We start from the raw sequence: 21,048 nt of genomic DNA on the forward strand, positions 1-21,048 counted from the left end.
GTGGAGACAGAATGTCTAGGTGACTTTTATCTTCTAGGCCAGGGAAATCTGAGAACCCATCGTGAAAAAATAAAGGAAAAACAAAAAAAGCGCCCTCTTTTCCTTGAATTGATGTTGTCTGTTGACAGAGTCAGTCAACAGTCTGTCTCAAGAGACTAAGGCCAGGGTGTCAACTGACCGAGCCCATGCCTCCACGATGTATTCATGTATTTAGCCTATTGATGTATATTTCTTTGTCAGGCGAAAGACAGAGCTCCTGTCGTACGCATAAGTGTTAATCGTCCTAATTGTGCATAAAGTTCTTATTTATGTTCGAATAAATTTGTGAATGGGTAAAGTCAACAAGGTATTTATGCTATGACATGTGGGGACACTCTAAAGTTATATAGGACACTCTAGGATTTTAACGTAACTTCTAGCATGCACGAGATCTAGAAACACAGTTCTTTGAAATGATAAGAGGGGGTTAGAAGGTCACTGCAGTAGACGGGTTATTTGTACGAGCCTTGGTAATCTAGAGTGTTTAGATATAAATTATGGGTGCTTTCTACATTGTGCTAAAAGAGGAGTTAACTAAACAAATAACGTAAGTTACGAATCATTTTTTGGATGATTATGGTCAATTATGGCCTTGACATTAGCTGAAGCTGAGAGCTTTAGATGCCAAGTATGAAAACCTTAACACACTTTGAATTCGATAATTGGGTGCTTTGATAAGCAAAGTGGTTGGATTCAGCGACGTGTATTGTGTTTCAGTGTCAGATTTTTGTAATACGGTTTATCAGTTATGTCAATATTCATACATGTATGAATGACTGGAGTTTTGTACACCATTCTACTGTAATTGTTTTATTTGATTCTTTGTGTCATGTTTTTGATGTTCCAGCCAGTCAGTGTCAAAGGGAGGACTAGGGTAAATTGTGTTCCATATTCGTTTTATGAGGCAAGGTAGCCTCAAAGGGAGGATATGATGTATATGGAAATCACAATTTACAATAATATAGCTTAAATAAACTAAAGTGGATCTTTGTGTCTCTCATGAGTGAGAGACAGGCATGTTTGAACAGGATCCATGGGCAGGAGGGATTTTTAGGGGCCCTAAAAGATGGCTTGCTGATAACAGCTGCAAGCAGCTACACCTATACTGTGCTCCTACTGTCCTTCCTGGTGACCACTACCTTATTTGGACATGCATGGACCACTTTAGACTTCAGGGGGTTTGGGAACCACCTTTTGCCATTTCCCTTTGATCTCTTTGTTCTGACCTGTATAAGACTCCACTGAAATGTCTGTAACTGTGTGTTAGTCCCAGGATCCGCGAGGCTGCCTGTTGGAGCTCCATGGCTGTGATCTGCTGTCTTTTTACTCTCTGATAATAAAATGGACTTGGAAACTTTCATTGGCCTGTCCGTCGTCAGACTCTTCTCTCTTAAGTTGCTAGGAAATATTCATCACTATACTAGCCAACTCAATGTCTGGTTGTGTGGGTCACTCTCCGACACCGTCAGGCCGTTGGGGAGCTATGCGGCCGTTTCTGTACTCTGCAACAAATGGACCTGAACATCTCCTATCTGCCTGCCTCTGTACACAGAGAACACTTGGAAATATACCACAGTCCCATTGTCTTTGTCATGGCCGCGGGAAGATATTTACAGTAAGAGGTGCTGAATGTCATGCGTGTACAGTACACGCCTCGTGCATGCACATTTTCACGCGGAAAAGTGGCTTTTACTTTCCCTCTCCACACGCATGAGGAAACTGACACAGGCAATTAACCAGCATAAGGCGCCGATACTGTGATACAGCATATTTATTAGGCCTAGTAACAGAAATCCGTTTTGATTCAAAGGGGGGGGGGGGGGGGGGTGCTCCAGCCCCCCCCCCCCAGCACCCCTACTTCCCTGAGCCATGGTCTTTGTGGTCCAATCTCTTCATCAGTTTCAGCTCTGATGTCATCTAGGGAAACATCCAGTGAATGTCCGTTTCTAAATCACTGCTGTCTGGGTCCCTGCAGTGACATCAGCTGGTCCTCAATGGTTTTCAACTCCTGCTCCAAAGCTGCGATCTGAAAAGGCCCAAGTTTTAGAATGAGCAAATATACTGCGTTTTTATGTATCAATTTATATAGCACTTTAAACGTCACTGCTACACAACTTGTGTTTTGTTTGTTGTTATTGTTGCAAGTATGTGAGAATTATCACATTCCATGCTAGAAGGTTTTCTTACCTTTATTTGTAGTTGTTACATCCCCACCAAAGAGGTCCAGGTGTTATTTTGTGCAAAAGTGCATTATTGGCTATTTCCCCTAATATAAGCCCTCAATGGGGGTTGGGTTTTTGTGCCAATTCGCTTATTTCCATCGAAATAAGTAGTGAAGTGTGCCGCTATATGGTACATTATGAAGATATACAAAAAAGAAAATACGATTTTTGAGCGATGGAAATAAGCGAATTAGCACAACACCCCAATGCCCCATTCAATTAAATTAAATTCATCAAGGGCTTATATTAGGGGAAATAGCCAATAATGCACTTTTGCACAAAATAACACCTGGACCTCTTTGGTGGGTACGTAACAACTACAAATAAAGGTAAGAAAGCCTTCTAGCATGGAATTCTGCTCTAATAAGGCCTTGGAGAGTTGATTCCACCCACCCAGCCGTTCCCTTTGTTCACCTTGTTCTCCATGTCCTGCCTCACACGCTCTGGGACATTCTCCAAGTATCCTGGGACTCGGGTTCGAGAGAGGGATTCCTCCAGCTTGGGAAGGAGCCTCTCTTTGCGCTGGGACAGCCGAAGGACGTGTCTGTCTACATTCATTACAGTCTAGTGGGGGGACATACAGTACAGTACAGTATACAATTCAGTGTTGTTTTCGTCGACTAATACTATGACGAAAAATGTCCGTCGACTACCTTTTTTCACTGACAAAAACTACATAAAAACTAAGCCATGATGACTAAAACTATGACAAAATATACTGACAATTTCGTCAACAAATATAAACTAGACTAAAATGTTAGGAAGGGACTAGTGGAGAAGAGATCCAGTATACGTCATTTTACACTTTGTTGCATGCTGAAAATGCTGATCTACAAGCATACGTGTCGCAGCATGAGCGTTGTATGCTTGTAGATCAGCTATTTTCAGAAAGTGTAAAGACAGTCATTACGACGGCATCAAGGCCCGCCAAAATACATTTTAGTCGACTAAATCAAACGTAGATTTAGTCAATTAAAATCTTACGACATTTAGTCGACTAAAACTAGACTAACACATTCCAGGTGATACAATTTGAATACAGTACAGACAAAAACATTCAACTCATCCACATTGTTGTTGTACTGATTATCAATCTCCCATCTCTCTCTCTTCAAGTCACAGTTAACATTCCATCCAGCCAATCACAGAGTGCATTGTACAACACAATCAGTGAGTTCAACCAGCAGCACTGCTCGTCCAATCGGTGTGTTGAAGTGTCCCTGCCCTGGACGCTAAGACTCGCGGCAGACAGATATTGATCAGAAAATGTATTTGAGGAAAATAAAATTGTTTCGAGAAACGTCCGCACACCTAGAATCAAAACATCGAACAAGTACACATCAACAAAACGTTGCTTCTTCTTTAAATAAATGGGTGCTCCTGTACCGTGCAGTTCGGAAATAGGAAAAACTGTATAATCCAAAAAGGGTTCACATACGTATCAGCTGCTGATTTGCTAGGGTAACATAATATCTTTGTCTCAATAATTATTTTTACTGTAGAGTTTGATTATCCATTTGATAAGAACATAAACAGTTGTGGAGTTAGTTTGTGCCAGACCCATACTTCTCTATGTGGTAAATTAAATGACCTATTTTCGTGTTACATTTGCATTTGTGGGGAAACCATATCCAATCCACTGCCCTATCACATACAGTAGGCCTAGCAGTATGTCTATACAATGATGTTAGTGTGTACTTATTAATATGGTATTAGGTACGGTTGCCCATAATCCATCTCGCCCTCGATTTATTTTCCCCGTCGACCTCACGCCGACCGCTCAGTGTTCTTATATTCTTTATTTTGTTTTACTGAGAATAAGGTTAGAAATAAGTTTAGGGTTAGGCATAGTTTTACTGGGGTTAAGTTTAGGTATAGGGTTAGGTTTAGGCATAGTTTTACTGAGGTTAAGTTTAGGTATAGGGTTAGGGTTAGGCATAGTTTTACTGGGGTTAAGTTTAGGTATAGGGTTACATTAAGGTGTAGCTGACATGAGTTACCTGAACATTAAGGTGTAGCTGACATGAGTTACCTGAACATTAAGGTGTAGCTGACATGAGTTACCTGAACATTAAGGTGTAGCTGTCATGAGTTACCTGAACATTAAGGTGTAGCTGACATGAGTTACCTGAACATTAAGGTGTAGCTGACATGAGTTACCTGAACATTAAGGTGTAGCTGACATGAGTTACCTGAACATTAAGGTGTAGCTGACATGAGTTACCTGAACATTAAGGTGTAGCTGACATGAGTTACCTGAACATTAAGGTGTAGCTGACATGAGTTACCTGAACATTAAGGTGTAGCTGACATGAATGGTCCACCACGCCCACTATGCACCCTTTAGTGGGAGGGGCTGTGGAGCCGTCGGCTTCCTGTGGACAGTGGGTGTAGAGGTTGGAGGTTCGACTTAAGGTCTGAACAGCCGAGCCGTAGTGACGGAGTGTCTGTGCTTGGTCGGGGGAACAGACTACCCACACTGAGGAACAGAGAATAAGAATGACAATTTGTTAGAAATGAGCTTTTCGAAATGAGCTTTTCGTGTTAAACCAGAAATATGTGAAAGATACGTGTGCTCAATTAGTTTATAATAGCTGCTACAGGGTGTTCCATCCTACCAAAAATGCACAATCAACCACGTCTAAGTCTGAAAAGGACATCCCAAAATGTTTGGTGGCGGTGGTGGGTAGAGTGGCCGGATGGTAACCGCAAGGTTGCCAGTTCGATCCCGGGCTTCCCCAGAGTTAGTGTCGAAGTGTCCTTGAGCAAGACTCTGAACCCCAAATTGCTCCTGATGTGCTGGTTGGTGCCTTGCATGGTTTCCGCCTCCAATCGGTGTATGAATGGGTGAATGTAATGCACAATCTATATAAAGCAGGCGCTATATAAATGCACCATTTACAGCTAACATTACTTTTCTGTGTAATGATTCTATTACACAGTAAATGCATTCAGAGGATTTTATAATGTACCATTACCGTGTGTAGGTATTCCACTGCACTCTGACTAACTGCTGCATTGTCCTAGTGGTCTATAAAACATTAGTATGAGAAAAGTCTACTTAGTCTACAGCTATTGAAAACACAAAATGTTTTCGGCCGTAGTTTCACACAACGATGAAGGCCTGGTGGCAAATGTCTTGCGTTATAGCATATAGACCAGCTCAGTGGCCTTGTGGTTAGAGCAGTGGTTCCAAACCTTTTCGTGTCAAGGACCCCCAAATTGACATTTATTAGCCTGCGGACATGCCAGGGACCCCCCATAAGAGAAGATTTTTACAGCTCTCAACCCGTTTAATTTTAAGGACCCCCAGTTTGACATGCATTAGTCTACGGACTCCCATTTAATGGCATTTCTATCTCTGGGACACCCAATTTATATTGTAAAATCAATGTTCATTTAACTCTGAGTGTACATTTGTACACTGTCAGGGTTACAGACCCATAAGGGTCCATTTGTTGCTAACTATCATTTAGCTGGGGACCCCCTGGAACTCCCTCAGGTACCCCTGGGGGTCCCTGGACCCCACTTTGGGAACCACTGGGTTAGAGTGTCCGCTCTGAGACTGGAGGTCGGAGTTACCGATTCCTCGGCCAGATCATACCAAAGACTCTGAGAAATGGAACCCAGTGCCTGCTTGGCACTCAGCATCAAGGGTTGCATTGGGGTACGGTACATTAAGTCCCTGTGACATACAGTACTAGCTAGTCATGTCCAGGGGGTGCACTTGTAAACCAAGCTGCCTCGCGGTATAGAAACAGGAGATAGGCATCCTGCTGGGCCTCGCAGCTCGGCAAGGCTCACTTATATTGAATAGTTAAACTCCGACCTTTAGTTAAACAAGACCTTTATGAGTTTGACCCTTTTCCTTTATACAGCTGTGTATCCGTTACCCCTGCAGTTTTCAAAACACCCAGCTACCTTACAGAGATTAAAATAGTGTGCATTTTGCATCCCAAAACACAGTTTATAGTTAAGGGACGCAATAAAACAACGACCTCTGCATCCACGGGATGCACTACTGTCCTACTGTACTGTTGTTTGTATTCTAGTTTACTTTGCTAGCTTTAGTTATAATAATATAACCACACCATGCTCTATATGTAAAGTGTCTTGAGACAACTTGTTGTGATTTGACACTTTAATAAAATTGAATTGAATTATAACCATATAAAATGAAATGGGAGTTAAATGGTGCAATTTGTTGAAGTGGGACTCATGAAATGTCCCTGGGACTCATCTAAAAGACCATCCCTGCATCCTGGGACTCATTACATTGAAAACCTATTTAGATCACTGAGCTTAGCACAAACTTAGGACAAACTTACTGTCAGGCTTCTCTTTGGTCATGCCACACTGGGCTCGCAGGGACCTGGCGACTCTGACCACGTCCTGTACGAGAGTAAAATCTCTTTCCTCTTCAGGGAAATGCCAGTGTGCCTGGAACGATGGAACGGTTGAAAAAACAGAGTCAGACAAAGGAATGGAGGAAGGGAGGGGGGATTGGGGAAAGAAAGAACATTTTAAAATAAAATACAAATAACCCCAGGACTCACATTACTTACTAATGTCAAATCACAGTGATGATACAAACATGGACACAACTATATCAATCTTTCTCATATTTGGACACTTTTTTGTGTTTTAAGCATTATGTTACACTTTAGCTATTGAAAAATATCAGATCTACAAGCGCGGCACCAAGTGCTGCACTACGAGCTTGTAGATCTGATATTTTTGAAAAATCTTGAAAATGTGGCGCAAATCTTTGAATATATATTCTTTCAGAGCGAACTTTTTTAACTCAAATCTTAGCTTCTGGGGGTCCCCCTGGAACTACATATTTCAGATGGGGGTCTGCGGCCAAATACATATTTCTTTGGGTCCTTGACATGAAAATGTTTGAGAACGACTAACATGGGGTTTTTCAGAAAACTGTCATGATTTAGAAGGTATTTGGGTTAAAAAACGTCTTTATTATTTCTAAAGTGAATATGCCTCACGGTCTCCTACCAGCTGAGAGGACGTTGGGTAAGGTTGCAAACACAAGCTGTCGGTGGCGTTGTCGTCGGCCTCGCTAACGAACGGGCGGAGCCTCTGCCACAGCTCCTCGGTGAGGAAGGGCATGACGGGCGAGAGCAGGGCCAGAGAGACGGACACACAGTGGTACAGAACGCTCCTGGCCACCTGCCCCTCCCCCTCGCTGTGCCCCGTACGCGTCTGGCTCGCTGCCACCTGCTGCCCCTCCCGCTCGCTGCTGTGCCCCGGCGTACACATCTGGCTCACTGCCCCGGAATCCTGCTGGCTCAGCAGAGGCTTTATGCACTCCTACAGCACGAATAAGCACAGAGAAAGAGAGAGAGGGAGAGAGAGGTGTACAAGATTGGAAAATAAACTGAATTTGTTTAGAGTTTTGTGCTTCGTGAAGCATGCCTCACATTCACACTTCACACACACACACAGGGCAGAGGAAGCTATGCAAGGCGCCAACCATGCCCGTAGGGAGCAGTCTGGGGTCCGGCGTCTCGCTCAAGGACACGTGTACTAGTGCCAGAGATCGAGACAGGAACCTTCCGGTTTCCAGATGACCTCCTGAGTCACAGACTCTCACACTCTCACACACACACTCGCACTCACACAAGCTCCCAACCTTGTACATCAGCTATTTTCACCAGCAACAAAACTACGAGTCAGGCTTTACAAAGCTGTGGTCCTCTCTGACTCTCACCAAGTAAACGTCGCAGAGATTGTGCACCCAGAAAGAATGGACGGCGGACGTAACCGCGTGGAGCTCGTATGCCTCGAAGCCTTGCTCACACTGTCGGACGGTGCTGTAGAGTCTGGAACACACCCAGCGGTCCAGGCTGCTCACAGGAGACGTCTGACAGAAGCGGAAGGGTACAGTAAATCAGTGGTTGCCAAAGTTACCAAATGGACCCGTACGCTCTCAGAGTTAAATTAGCATTGATTTTACAATATAAATTGGAGGTCCCAGAGATAGAAATGCCATTAAATGGGGGGGTTCGTAGACGAATGCATGTCAAACTGGGGGTCCTTGAAATTAAACGGGTTGAGAATCACTGCTAGAGCCGTACAAATCTTCTCTTATGGAGGTCCCTGCTGTATCTTCGCAAATGGGGGGTCCTCGGGTTAATAAATGTCAATTCGGGGGTCCTTGACATGAAAAGGTTAGGGAACCACTGCAGTAAATAATGAGCGGTCAGATGGGTGGACCACGAACACTTTCAAGAGCTTGGGAACCTGTTTTATTTCAATCAAGACTAATGTAACCATTGTGTGTTGTCTTTTACATCTGGGTATATCCTGTATTCATTTAGTTTATTACAGTGGATGTTAATATTAGAAATTACTGTATACTATACTATACTATACTATACTTACTTTGTTTATTTAGACGGGACAATGCATAATATTAATAAATGGACACTACATAAATGCAATGTGAATACAGCGCATTTCATGCACTATATTTAGTGTATCCTAAGTTTTTAGCATAAACCTTTTGCGTACTGATGTTAAATTCTGAGCATGCAATCTGATTGAAATACACCCTGTTGTACAACAGCAAGCAGAAGAAGAAGCTCATTCTTCAAAGAAAAATACGCCGTGTCATTTTGAGTACCGGTATAAATGTTTGAAGAAATAAACAGATAGATACATCATGTCATTCTGAGTACCGGTATGATAAATGTCTGAGTAAATAACCAGACGGTTGTCTTTGTTCAGGCCCCATTACCTCTGCCAGCACGCTCAGCTCTGTCCCGTCGTCGGCCAGCACTCCCAGTGTGAACCTCACCGTCTGCCACATCTTGTTGCAGAAGTGCCTGCAGCTCAGCACCTGAGACACCGACAGACTGATGTCCTCTCCTGGGGATGAGTCACACCCGTGAATTATTTAACCCAACAGCAGATAACGTCACTGGTACAGCATATACTGTATATATTGTTTGCAGCTGCCGGTGTCATAAAGTGATTTGAAATTAAATGACATTCTGGCGTCTCCGTGAGATAAGGTTTTAGAGTACTGGTTCTCAAAGTGCCGGTCCAGGGGGTCCTTGAGAGGTTTCCTAAAGCCCCCCCCCCAGCTAAACGATTGAGTTATAGGAACCAAACCTTGGAGCCAAACGGCCCCCCCTTACGGCCCCCCCTTACGGTACTTTAAAAGTCTGTAACTCAAAAGCAAATGGAACCAAATGGACCTGGCAATGGTTCCATTTGCACACTCGTGGCTCATGGGGTTCCGGGGCCTAGTGCGTAACAAACTGGGGATCTTTTAAATGATGAAAAAAGGCTTGAGAACCACTGGGTCTACTCACCCTGTGCCTTGTAAGAGCATAGAGCAAAGCGCAGGGCATCCGTCCCACACTCTGGTATCCCCTTAGGGAAGTCTTTCTTCTGTGGACAGGGAGATGAGGCAGAGAGAGAGAGAGATGGAGTAGATGTAATGAAGTACACTCGGTCAGGCAGAACCGCCACAAATTACTGATGGGGTACAGACAGACAGCGATAGCGGCAGGAGGCAAAAAGAGGGCTAACCTGCGCTTCCATGGCAACTGTGGTCTCCCTCGGGTCAGTGTTCCCCTGCCTGACTTTCTCTTGAAGACTCTGTGGCAGACACAGGAAAATAAGCAGGACACGTTTTATGACCAGGTGGTATTTATCTTCTCCTTGAGCGGGGTGGGGGGTGGGGGGGTGAATCACAGAGGATCAGGGGCATCAAACGCTTTGTTTCCCTGAGAGCTTTTTTTGTTGGATTTGCTGTAAAAGCACTGATGCATGCTATCCGCCTGTTCTATCCTAGAGCAAAGATAGTGTCGCTGTTGGGTGGAAAGCTCTAGTGAAAACCATATCACTTTTCAAGAAATTGAGAGTTGTAATTGTAGTTGTACATGCGATTGTTAATACTTTCCATTGGTTAAATATTTATAGAACCCACAGACAGACTTAACCATTCTCACTTTCCAATTTGTCAAAAACAGCTAAAACAGATCTACAAAGTTTAAAGCACTGCAAGAACGCATCGCGCGGCCCAGGCCGTAGCGTAACGGTCTGGGCACCGGACTGGTAATCCAGTCGCAGTGTGCCGCGGGTTCGACTCCCGGACCCGAGACGGCCTTTACTGCATGTCATCCCCCCATCTCTCTCCCGTTTCCTGTCAGCCTACTGTCTGTCCCTTCAAAAATCAATAAAAGGCGTAAGCCCCAAAAAAATATCTTAAAAAAAAAAAAAAAAAACGCATCGCGCAACATTTTAAGCTTGTAGATCGGCTATTTTAGCTACTTTTGTACAGCACTCTTTGCACGCCGAAGTAGGGCATTCATTTACAACAATGAACAAACACATCAAAAGGTTTTTCAATTTGGAGATACAAGGTTTCCTGCCACGACAGCAGCAACATGAAGGACAGGACATTGAAGTGTGTGTGTGTGTGTGTGTGTGTGTGTGTGTGTGTGTGTGCGCGTGCGTGTGTGTGTGTAGCCTGTAGTTTCATAGGGCCCTATCAGAGGCTATGGCATTTCTGTTGAGCCAAAGTGTTGTGGAACACAAGGAAGGAAGCATAAATCAGCCTTAACGTGAAGCCACCAGCCAAAACAAGCTGATCAATTCAGTATAGCCTCCTTCCTTCCAGCAGTCCAAGACGATTTAGTGGCCGGGCGGCCCCTTCGATGTGATAAATAATAGTGAGTCATAAAAAGGTTGAGCCCACAGGCCGCGTACCTCCAGAGAGATGCCAGAGATGATGTCTAAAGGGTCAATGACGTTCCCCAGAGATTTGCTCATTTTTCTTCCATGTTTATCTCTCACCAGAGAATGGAGGAGCACCTGAGAAAGATAAAGAGGTCGAGAGAGAGAGAGAGAGAGAGAGAGAGAGAGAGAGAGAGAGAGAGAGAGAGAGAGAGAGAGAGAGAGAGAGAGAGAAACACAGACGACAGGGAGAGTTTACGATTCAAGCGAGTCAGTGTGACCTGACCATGTTCTGCTTCGGTGATTTGAATTTGAGGTTTTTGCCGTTCAAATATGTTCACACTGGCAGCCCAAATCTTTTTATTTTTGGCCAATCCAGATTGGAATCAAATGTTTAATCAAAAAACCCATGGAAACTCAATTTTGCAAATCAAATTTGAATCACGTTGTTAGGTGGTTCGAAATGCAATTCTGATTTCTAAAGACGTGTCTCTGTCTGTTCCCGGATCCATACTTCATTGTACATACGCGTCCGTTCAACAGAAATAGCCGATCTACAACCTCACAAGGCGTTGCCCACATATTGTGAACTAGTAGAGAAGACTGGGAGGAGACCTCGGGGCAGACCAAGGCGCAGATGGAGGGATTGCATCCACTCACTGGCCTTGGAACGCCTCGGGATCCCCCAGGAGGAAGTCACTAATGTTGCTCTGGACTCGAGAGGGAATGTCTGGAGCTCTCTGGTGGAGCCGTTTTCCCCCACGACCGACTACGGATAAGCGGTTGAAGATGGATGGATGGATAGAAGACATTAGCGAGTTGCATTACTCGTGCCCATGTCGGTGCCACACCAACCAAAGCAAAGAGGCCACCAACATGTCTGAATAAACAATTCTGAATCCGATAAACTTCAAAAAAAACAGTGTGTGAGTAACAGTCAGTCCTAAAGATTGTACGCTGCATGTATGACGAGACAAAATGTACCTGTTTGAAGGGCAACTGGCCAGTCAGCTCTGTGCCCAGCATCACCATTCGTGCCACCCAGAAGAAGATGAGGTCACTTCCCGTCTCCAAAATGGAGTTAGGGTAGTGCTTCTGGAAGTCGCTAGTCTGTGGAAAAGAGAAGTGTAGTTAATAGTTGTACAAAGAGTGACTTACATCAGTACTTGAGTCAAAGTATAGATACTCCAACAGGCACGTGCAGAGTGTTGGAGAGGCCAGGGGGCTGAAATCCCATAAGAGGGCACTTTTGGCCCAAAATAGTGAAAATAGCAGATCTACAACCTCACACCGCGACGCGTTAAGAGCTTGTAGATCAGCTATTTTCGGGGCGCAACCCTGCACTCTTTATCTACTGGAAATGCGGTGTGTAACAACATGGATTTCGAAACAAATTAGTTCAATGCAAAATGCTGCGTTCAAGTTCAGGAGACTTCGGAAAAAGAAATCTCCTGAATGCTGCCTTCCGGTATGGCATGGAAAGGAGAGGAGGGGCATGTGCATTTCTTTCACCATGTAGTAAATGCTGCATTCGTGGTCTGGAGAGGGCAGTTGTTTTACAGACGGGTAAAAGGGCAGGGGCTGGCCCAGGCCGTAGCGTAACGGTCTGGGCACCGGACTGGTAATCCAGTCGCAGTGTGCCGCGGGTTCGACTCCCGGACCCGACACGGCCTTTACTGCATGTCATCCCCCCATCTCTCTCCCGTTTCCTGTCAGCCTACTGTCTGTCCCTTCAAAAATCAATAAAAGGCGTAAGCCGCAAAAAAAAAAAAAAAAAAAAAAAAAAGGGCAGGGGCTGAAGCAATTTACAATTTACAATTTAGGCATTTAGCAGACGCTCTTAATCCAGAGCGACTTACATTAGGCAAGAACAAAAAAGCATGGGAATACATCACATAAAAGCATTTATCATGAAACATGCGTAAGCTAAGAAAGTAACAGTGGAATATCTATATAATGAAACTATACATATAAACTATACATATACTACTATGCTATACATATGTACTATGGCGTGCTATGACTACATACAATGCAATTATAGTGCTGTCTACATAACATGCTATAAGTCTGTATCAAATGCTATCTAAGTCTACAGAAATGTTATCTAAGGGGGTAGGGTAAGCGCTATGGGCCATGATGGAGTCTGAAAAGATGGGTTTTCAGACTACGGCGGAAGATTGGGAGTGATGCTGCAGTTCTGACTGCAATGGGAAGTGCATTCCACAGTTTTGGAGCCAGAAGGGAAAAGAGTTTGGGACGTGTGGAGCGTTGTCCCAGCGTTTTTAGTGAGGGTACTTCCAGCTTCCCTGCGTTGGCTGATCTGAGTGCACGGGAGGGTTTGTAGGGTTCAATCATACTTGCAAGATATGGGGGAGCCATACCTTTGGTTGTTTTGAATGCCAGCATCAGAGTTTTGTATTCTGTGCGGGCAGCGACCGGGAGCCAGTGGAGGGAGCGGAGCAGGGGGGAGACATGTGAGAATTTTGGCTGGTTGAAGACCAAGCGAGCTGCGGCATTTTGGATCAGCTGGAGAGGCTTAAGTGCACATGCTGGTAAGCCCCCTTTGATGTCTATGTGTGCACACGTCCATGTACTCCTGGTTAAATATTACTCAACTACTAAGTTGGTACTTGAATTAAAGTACTGGAGAAGTTGCTTTTAAAAAATATTAAAATGCATTTACGTTTTTTAATAACAATGCATTGCTGTATTAAAATTATGTCATTTTCCAAAGCGATTTTCTAAACAAAAAAATAGTAGATAAAATAAACAGATCTACATATGTATCTGTGCTATTTTCCCCACTATATTTGAAATAGGGCTTGTACTTTTCCCCCTTCCAAGAACTGTAGTTTGTCTTTGAAATATAGTAGAGTGAAGTATCCAAAAATATTTTTTTATTATTATTTATATTAGAATACATTTGTGCGACTGTAAAGACGAAACGGAAGTGGGGAGCAGACCAGTATCCACTTCCGCTTTATAGTTTACTCATGACAGCTCTTCCGGCCACCTCCTATGGTTGAGTGGGGAACATACTGTAGAACCTTTTTTGGTCGAGTGCAGACTGCAGAGCCATAGTGGGGAACATATAACCTTTTTATGGTTGAGCGGGGAACATAGAACCTTTTTTAAGTGGGGAACATAGAACCTTTTTATGGTTGAGCGGGGAACATAGAACCACTTTTTGGTTGAGTGGGGAACATAGAACCTTTTTTAAGTGGGGAACATAGAACCTTTTTTAAGTGGGGAACATAGAACCTCTTTTTGGTTGAGCAGGGAACATAGAACCTTTTTTAAGTGGGGAACATAGAACCTTTTTTAAGTGGGGAACATAGAACCTTTTTTAAGTGGGGAACATAGAACCACTTTTTGGTTGAGCGGGGAACATAGAACCTTTTTTAAGTGGGGAACATGGAACCTATTTTTGGTTGAGCAGGGAACATAGAACCTTTTTTAAGTGGGGAACATAAAACCTTTTTATGGTTGAGCGGGGAACATAGAACCTTTTTAAGTGGGGAACATAGAACCTTTTTATGGTTGAGCGGGGAACATAGAACCTTTTTTAAGTGGGGAACATAGAACCTATTTTTGGTTGAGCAGGGAACATAGAACCTTTTTTAAGTGGGGAACATAAAACCTTTTTATGGTTGAGCGGGGAACATAGAACCTTTTTAAGTGGGGAACATAGAACCTTTTTATGGTTGAGCGGTGGAACATAGAACCTTTTTTAAGTGGGGAACATAGAACCTCTTTTTGGTTGAACGGCGAACATAGAACCTTTTTTAAGTGGGGAACATAGAACCTCTTTTTGGTTGAGCGGGGAACATAGAACCTTTTTTAAGTGGGGAACATAGAACCTTTTTATGGTTGAGCGGGGAACATAGAACCTTTTTTAAGTGGGGAACATAGAACCTTTTTATGGTTGAGCGGGGAACATAGAACCTTTTTTAAGTGGGGAACATAGAACCTTTTTATGGTTGAGCGGGGAACATAGAACCTTTTTTAAGTGGGGAACATAGAACCTTTTTATGGTTGAGCGGTGGAACATAGAACCTTTTTTAAGTGAGGAACATAGAACCTCTTTTTGGTTGAGCGGGGAACATTAGGGATGCACCGAAAGGGAAATTCTTGGCCGAAACCGAATACCGAATATAGGAAACAGTTGGCCGAATACCGAATATGATTAATATTATACATCTTTTTTCCTACCATTGCTGTCATGGCCGTACCTTAAAGCTACCTGATTTATGGCAAAATAAATGGTTATGGCCAAACTTAACTTAAATAATAATCACTATTATGGGTCCATAAAACATTTATCCAGCCCTTTTGAATGCATTAATTGCATACACTATTCGGTGATATATTTTTATATATTTATATATTTTCTGCGGCCGAATATTCGGTGCATCACTAGTTAAAATAGTATGTTTATACAGAGTAAGTACAGAATAAATAATCTCTCAATCACTTGGTAATGACTGTGACACAGTCCTGTATCTGAAAGGTCAGAAGGTCAGTCCTTGCAACCACAATGTTTCCAGCCATACAGGTCTAGTCCAGAATGCCACTTAAGCACTATATACTTTGTTGTACAACAAATAGAAAAAAATGTTGACCTACAAGCTTGTAGATGTTTGGAAAATTTGAAAGATTTAGAAAGCTTTTGCCTATAATGCCATGTTGAAAGTGGTTATCACTTAACATACCTACACCCGCACAGTATCATTGGTATGAAGTGTAACTGAATATCGCTGTTTTAGTATCCTCACTTAACCCATTAACCTGAGTTTGATTCTACAAATGTTATGTTAACTTAAATAATAATCACTATTATGGATCCAATAAACATTTATTCAGCTCTTTGAATGCATTAATTGCATACACTATTCGGTGATATATTTTCTGCCTATTTGGGCCGAAACCGAATAGGCCGAAAATGCATTTTTATCCATTTTCTGCCCAATATTTTCTGCGGCTGAATATTCGGTGCATCACTAGGGAACATAGAACCTTTTTTTAAGTGGGGAACATAGAACCTCTTTTTGGTTGAGCGGGGAACATAGAACCTTTTTTAAGTGGGGAACATAGAACCTCTTTTTGGTTGAGCGGGGAACATAGAACCTTTTTTGGGGGGCGGAAGGAGTGGGGAACATACTGTAGAACCTGGGGAACATAGAACCTGGGGAACATATTAGGGATGACCCCCTCTTCCGTTGCTCCAGACTGTATGAAAGAAAGCATTTGGAAATTGCGAGAGTCAACAACAGTCTGGCAAACGCGAGACTAGGATGGGCTCTTGAGCTGATGAAACGACAACAGGGAGAAGGTCCAGTACCTGCTGTGGCCAGCCCAGCATGGCGAAGGGGAAAAGGCCCGACGAGAACCACGTATCCAACACATCAGAGTCTAGTGAGTAGACATAACGAGATGCAACAATTAGTGTCAATGCTCATGAATGTAATCAAGCCTATAAATGTATTAAGAATTTGCAAACAAAACTCCATGAGTTTTATTTTAATGCATTTTCTTCCTGTACTGTAAATAAATGCCTGTTTTCCTGCAAATGTTATGAAACCTTTTAGACATATATAGGGTACCGTAAACCTTACTCCTACCTACCGACTTACATAAAACATTATTAAACGTGGTCAAGTGTAAAATAAGCAATTAATGGTGACGGGTGCAGACGAGGAGAAGTGGTCAGGAGGTGCACGCACATCCCAGGTTAATTCAAGGGGTTCAGGTGCAATATGAGGACCCACCCTACCCTGAGTCAAGGTCACAGAGTCGGCCGCTACTCCATATTTGGCAGCAGCTCTCTGCCTGGCCTCCTCCTCGCTCCGACCCCACACCCACAGCTCCTGCCAGGGACACAGACCAGACACAGTGTGGGTTATCACACCCACAGATCCTAGCCTCCTAACCAGGGAGGGCCAACACAGACCAGACACAGTGTGGGTTATCACACCCACAGATCCTAGCGTCGCAGTCCCTCCCCCTTTCAGAACGACGAGTGGCCCAGGAAATGAATCCCAATGCATTTTTCCCATAGGCATTTAAAAAAGTATTCATTTAAAGACCTTTTAAGCGTCGTACGAAGCCAACTCTTGTCATGGCAAATCATGACAACACACACAATATTTTGGACCAAACAAATAATTACAAAGAAGAAAAACAACAAAAAAAGTGTTGTAACCTGCCGTTTTTTTCTACTTTGTAATTCTTTGTTTGGCCCGAAAAATTGTGTGTGTTGTCATGATTTGTCACGACAAGAGTTGGCTTCGTACGACGCTTAAAAGGTCTTTAAATAAATACGTTTTGAAATGCCTATGGGAAAAATGCATTGGGATTCATTTCCTGGGCCACTCGTTGTTCTGAAAGGGGGCGGGACTGCGACGCTCTATAGCCAGGGACAACACACAACAGACACAGTGTGGGTAATCACTAGTGGTGGAAAAAGTACACAATTGTTTTACTTAGAACTACTTCGTTACAAGTAAAAGTACGGAATTGAAAATGTACTTGACTAAAAGTACAAAAGTATCGGCATCAAAATGTACTTAAAGGGCCCAGGCCGTAGCGTAACGGTCTGGGCACCGGACTGGTGATCCAGTCGCGGTGTGCCGCGGGTTCGACTCCCGGACCCGACACGGCCTTTACCGCATGTCATCCCCCCATCTCTCTCCCGTTTCCTGTCAGCCTACTTTCTATCCCTTAAAAAAAACCCAATAAAGGCGTAAGCCACAAAAAAATATCTTAAAAAAAAAAAAAAATGTACTTAAAGTACTAAAAGTAAAAGTACTCATATTGCAGAACGTCCAATTTCACAAGTTAAAAATGTGTAAATAAATTTCAAATGGCCGAAATGTATAGGGTTGAAGTGTTTTCTAATCAAAATTAAAATCTCCAAAGTAACTAGTAACTAAAGTTTTCAAATAATTGTAGTGAAGTAAAAGATACAATTTTGGCTCCGAGATGTATGTAGTGGAGTAAAAGTATTGGAAATACTCAATTAAAGTACAAATACCTCAAAAGTGTACTTAAGTAAAAGTACTTAGTTACTTTACACCACTTGTAATCACACCCACAGCTCCAGCCAGGGACAACACACAATAGAGACAGTGTGGGTTATGCCATTGTAATGACAGTGGACGACTGAACTAGGCTTGCGTAGCCAGACAAAAATCCTCTCTCTCCATCCACTCATGACCCACACTTCATGACCGTAGGTGAGAGTAGGAAAGAAAATATGTTTCAGCAAATTCAATATAAACAAGGCGGAACCAGGGCGGAACATGGCAGAAAGAGCCTGCTGGTTAGTCAGTCAGGGACCAATCATAAGGCTGACAAAGGGTGAATTAAAACGATTAGACACACGCCTGACCTCTTGGTTGTTGGGAGAATTGGAAAGTGTCACTCTATAAGCAGGGATCTGATGGCCCCACCAAAGCTGCCGGGATATGCACCAATCGCTGAGAAGGGGGAAAAACAAACAGAGGTGCATTGTTGACATCCCCATAAGTCATAACAACGAGTCTTTTATCTCATCTTGACACCAGGCAACAAAAAAATAAAAAAATGGGACACCGATGGCGATAGATGGCTGCTGTCCCAAATCCCAGAGCCTGTCAGTGTCACTCAGTACTGACGTCAGTCAAGCTGGGATGAGGGCACAGGACACAGTTTTTTCCCCCCTCTCACACTATAACACACAGATTAACACTTAGAGTGGCGGTGGCTCAGGGGTAGAGTGGCTGGATGGTAACCGCAAGGTTGCTCGTTCGAACCCGGGCTCCCCCAGAGTTAGTGTCGAAGTGTCCTTGAGCCAAAGACACTGACTGAACCCCTAATTGCTCCTGATGTGCTGGTTGGTGCCTTGCAATGGTTTTCTCTGCCATCGGTGTATGAATGTGTGTGTGAATGGGTGAATGTAATGCACAGTCTATGTAAAGCGCATTGGATAAAGGCGCTATATAAATGCACCATTTACCATTTAACCACATTCAACCTAGCGTCCCTGAAGCTCATAATAAGCCCAATATCTCTCCTGGATGAAGCGAGGAAGTATGTTGTTCCAGGGACCTCTTTGGGAACCCCTGTCACAGAGGATCCCAGTGTATAATCTTCTAGAATCGTGTGAAGCATAGAGATCCAGGTACATACTTGATGTTAGAGAGCCAGTTCTTCCACGTCTTAGTGTAGAAGTGGGGGATAATCTCCAACTGGCCGTCCTCCACCGCCTGCAGGGCAGAGAAAGTGAGAGCCGAGCCATGGTATTGAGACAGTCCTACAGGCCACATCATTCACAATTTCAATGGATTACATGGATAAAAGGCTGACCTAGAAAAAGCACAAAGTCACAATGATCAACTCCTATTACCTGGATGGCCCGTTTAGCCATTTGATCACATCGCACAAACCACTGCTCCTTCAACATGGGCTCAATGATGTCCCCCGAACGGCTGAAAGAGGGTCGGTGGGGAAGGATGGATGGATGGATGGAAGGGAGGGAGGAAGGAAAGGTTATTAGAAGATTAACCCATTTAGACCCGAGGACGATTCTTTTAAATCCTGACAGTTTTCTGAAAAACCTCATGTTTCTATATCAGTCGTTCTCAAACTATTCCATGTCAAGGACCCCCAAGATTATCTGTAATTGGCCGCCGACCCCCATCTGAAAACATGTTGTTCCAGGGACCTCCCAGAAGCAAAGAGTTAAAAACTGAAAGATTTGCGCAACATTTTCAAGATTTTTCAAAAATAGCAGATATACAAACTCGTAGCGCTGTGAACTTGTAGATCTGCTATTTTTCAATAGCTAAAGTATAACGTGATGCTTAAAACACCAAAATGGGTTAAAAAAACAAGGATTTCATGGGGATTTAGTGGGTGTTGCCACTATAGAGGGTATGCGCATGCTTAAAGTGAATGGCACATCAAGTGGCAAATAGAGTGGCAAATCAACATGCAAAGTGAGTTTAACATTGTTTAATGTTGTTTAATGCAATCAGATAGGACTTTTCTGTGTGGATGTCTGGGCTGTCAAGGCCAGAAAGTAGTTTTTTGCCACTCAGTAGGCGTTCCTGCATAACTTCCTGGTTTGATGATGATGTCACGCGCATACCCTCTATTGTCAAGTATCAGGAAGGGACAGAGAAGTGAAATGCTGTATAATAAAAAAAGAAACATGCCAATTGTCAGCTGATATTGGTAACATGATCACCGGCTCTATTATTAGCTGAAATTCGGAACCCGATCACATTTCTCGTGACCTCGTTGATAACGTTACTTGAGAGCTTCCTCAGTGAACTGTGCCATAATTACTACATTTTCCATTCCCATCCATTTCCATTCAGAGCGTTTGTCTTATTGAATTTCCCTTCAGAGGAAGGTATAGTCACCTGAAGTGAAGAAGTGGTCCGCACACAGGCTTTTCTCCAACAGTGTTTATTTGTGTTAAAACACCATTTTAAAATTAGGACACAACGTTTCGGCCGTGAACGGCCTTCATCAGGTAATAGTAATCTGTATGTGATAACCTCCCTTATATCATGGTCGTCACGTCACGTTAACTGGGCAGGTAATTCACACCACAGAGTGACATGAAATAAGTTGAATAACCCTGGAAGCCTATTTCCTGCAGCCACACACGTGTAGTACTTAACCCATTTAGACCTGAGGCCGATTCTAAACAAAATAAATCACATCTTCTAAATCCTAAAGGTTTTCTGGAAATCCTATGTTTCTATGTCAGTGGTGCTGGTGCTCAACCTTTTTTCATGTCAAGGACTCCCAAAATTATCAGTATTTGGCTGCAGACCCCTATCTGAAAATATGTAGTTTGCTCTGAAATAATGGGGTGTAAAGTAGCTCTGGTCCATAGCTCTAATGCCTTTGCAGTTAGAGCTATGTTACCGATGACTTCTGGGGCTCGTATGAATTCGTTTTTGCTTCTCACCAATACAAAGGTGTGTTGTGTCATTAGAAAGCCTACTTTCCTTAGTGGAAGCACTCTGAGCCCCCCATCACACGTATAAAAAGGTACGTTTTGGCCAGAAAGGGATATTTTTAT

The 21,048-nt window shown here is 43.3% G+C and overlaps 1 protein-coding gene across 1 annotated transcript in view; it reads right to left on the minus strand.

Moving 5' to 3' along the window:
• Nucleotides 1-1,932: 1,932 nt before the first annotated feature.
• The window catches only part of vars2 (valyl-tRNA synthetase 2, mitochondrial), a 31,473-nt gene continuing 12,357 nt past the window's right edge, over nucleotides 1,933-21,048 (minus strand). Inside the window, exons 15-30 of the mRNA XM_083768923.1 lie at nucleotides 19,357-19,438; nucleotides 19,140-19,216; nucleotides 18,361-18,448; nucleotides 16,744-16,837; nucleotides 16,312-16,382; nucleotides 11,952-12,077; nucleotides 11,001-11,105; nucleotides 9,819-9,887; nucleotides 9,599-9,677; nucleotides 9,019-9,149; nucleotides 7,990-8,142; nucleotides 7,275-7,589; nucleotides 6,590-6,701; nucleotides 4,550-4,740; nucleotides 2,676-2,825; nucleotides 1,933-2,065 (exon numbers count right to left, since the gene is read on the minus strand). Of these exons, the coding sequence (XP_083625049.1) occupies nucleotides 1,991-2,065; nucleotides 2,676-2,825; nucleotides 4,550-4,740; nucleotides 6,590-6,701; nucleotides 7,275-7,589; nucleotides 7,990-8,142; nucleotides 9,019-9,149; nucleotides 9,599-9,677; nucleotides 9,819-9,887; nucleotides 11,001-11,105; nucleotides 11,952-12,077; nucleotides 16,312-16,382; nucleotides 16,744-16,837; nucleotides 18,361-18,448; nucleotides 19,140-19,216; nucleotides 19,357-19,438 (1,918 nt within the window). The 3' untranslated portion in view covers nucleotides 1,933-1,990. The remainder of the gene's footprint in view (nucleotides 2,066-2,675; nucleotides 2,826-4,549; nucleotides 4,741-6,589; nucleotides 6,702-7,274; nucleotides 7,590-7,989; nucleotides 8,143-9,018; nucleotides 9,150-9,598; nucleotides 9,678-9,818; nucleotides 9,888-11,000; nucleotides 11,106-11,951; nucleotides 12,078-16,311; nucleotides 16,383-16,743; nucleotides 16,838-18,360; nucleotides 18,449-19,139; nucleotides 19,217-19,356; nucleotides 19,439-21,048) is intronic.

The sequence above is a fragment of the Protomyctophum parallelum genome (genome assembly GCF_964188405.1).
Source record: "Protomyctophum parallelum genome assembly, chromosome: 1".
Classification (NCBI taxonomy): domain Eukaryota; kingdom Metazoa; phylum Chordata; class Actinopteri; order Myctophiformes; family Myctophidae; genus Protomyctophum; species Protomyctophum parallelum.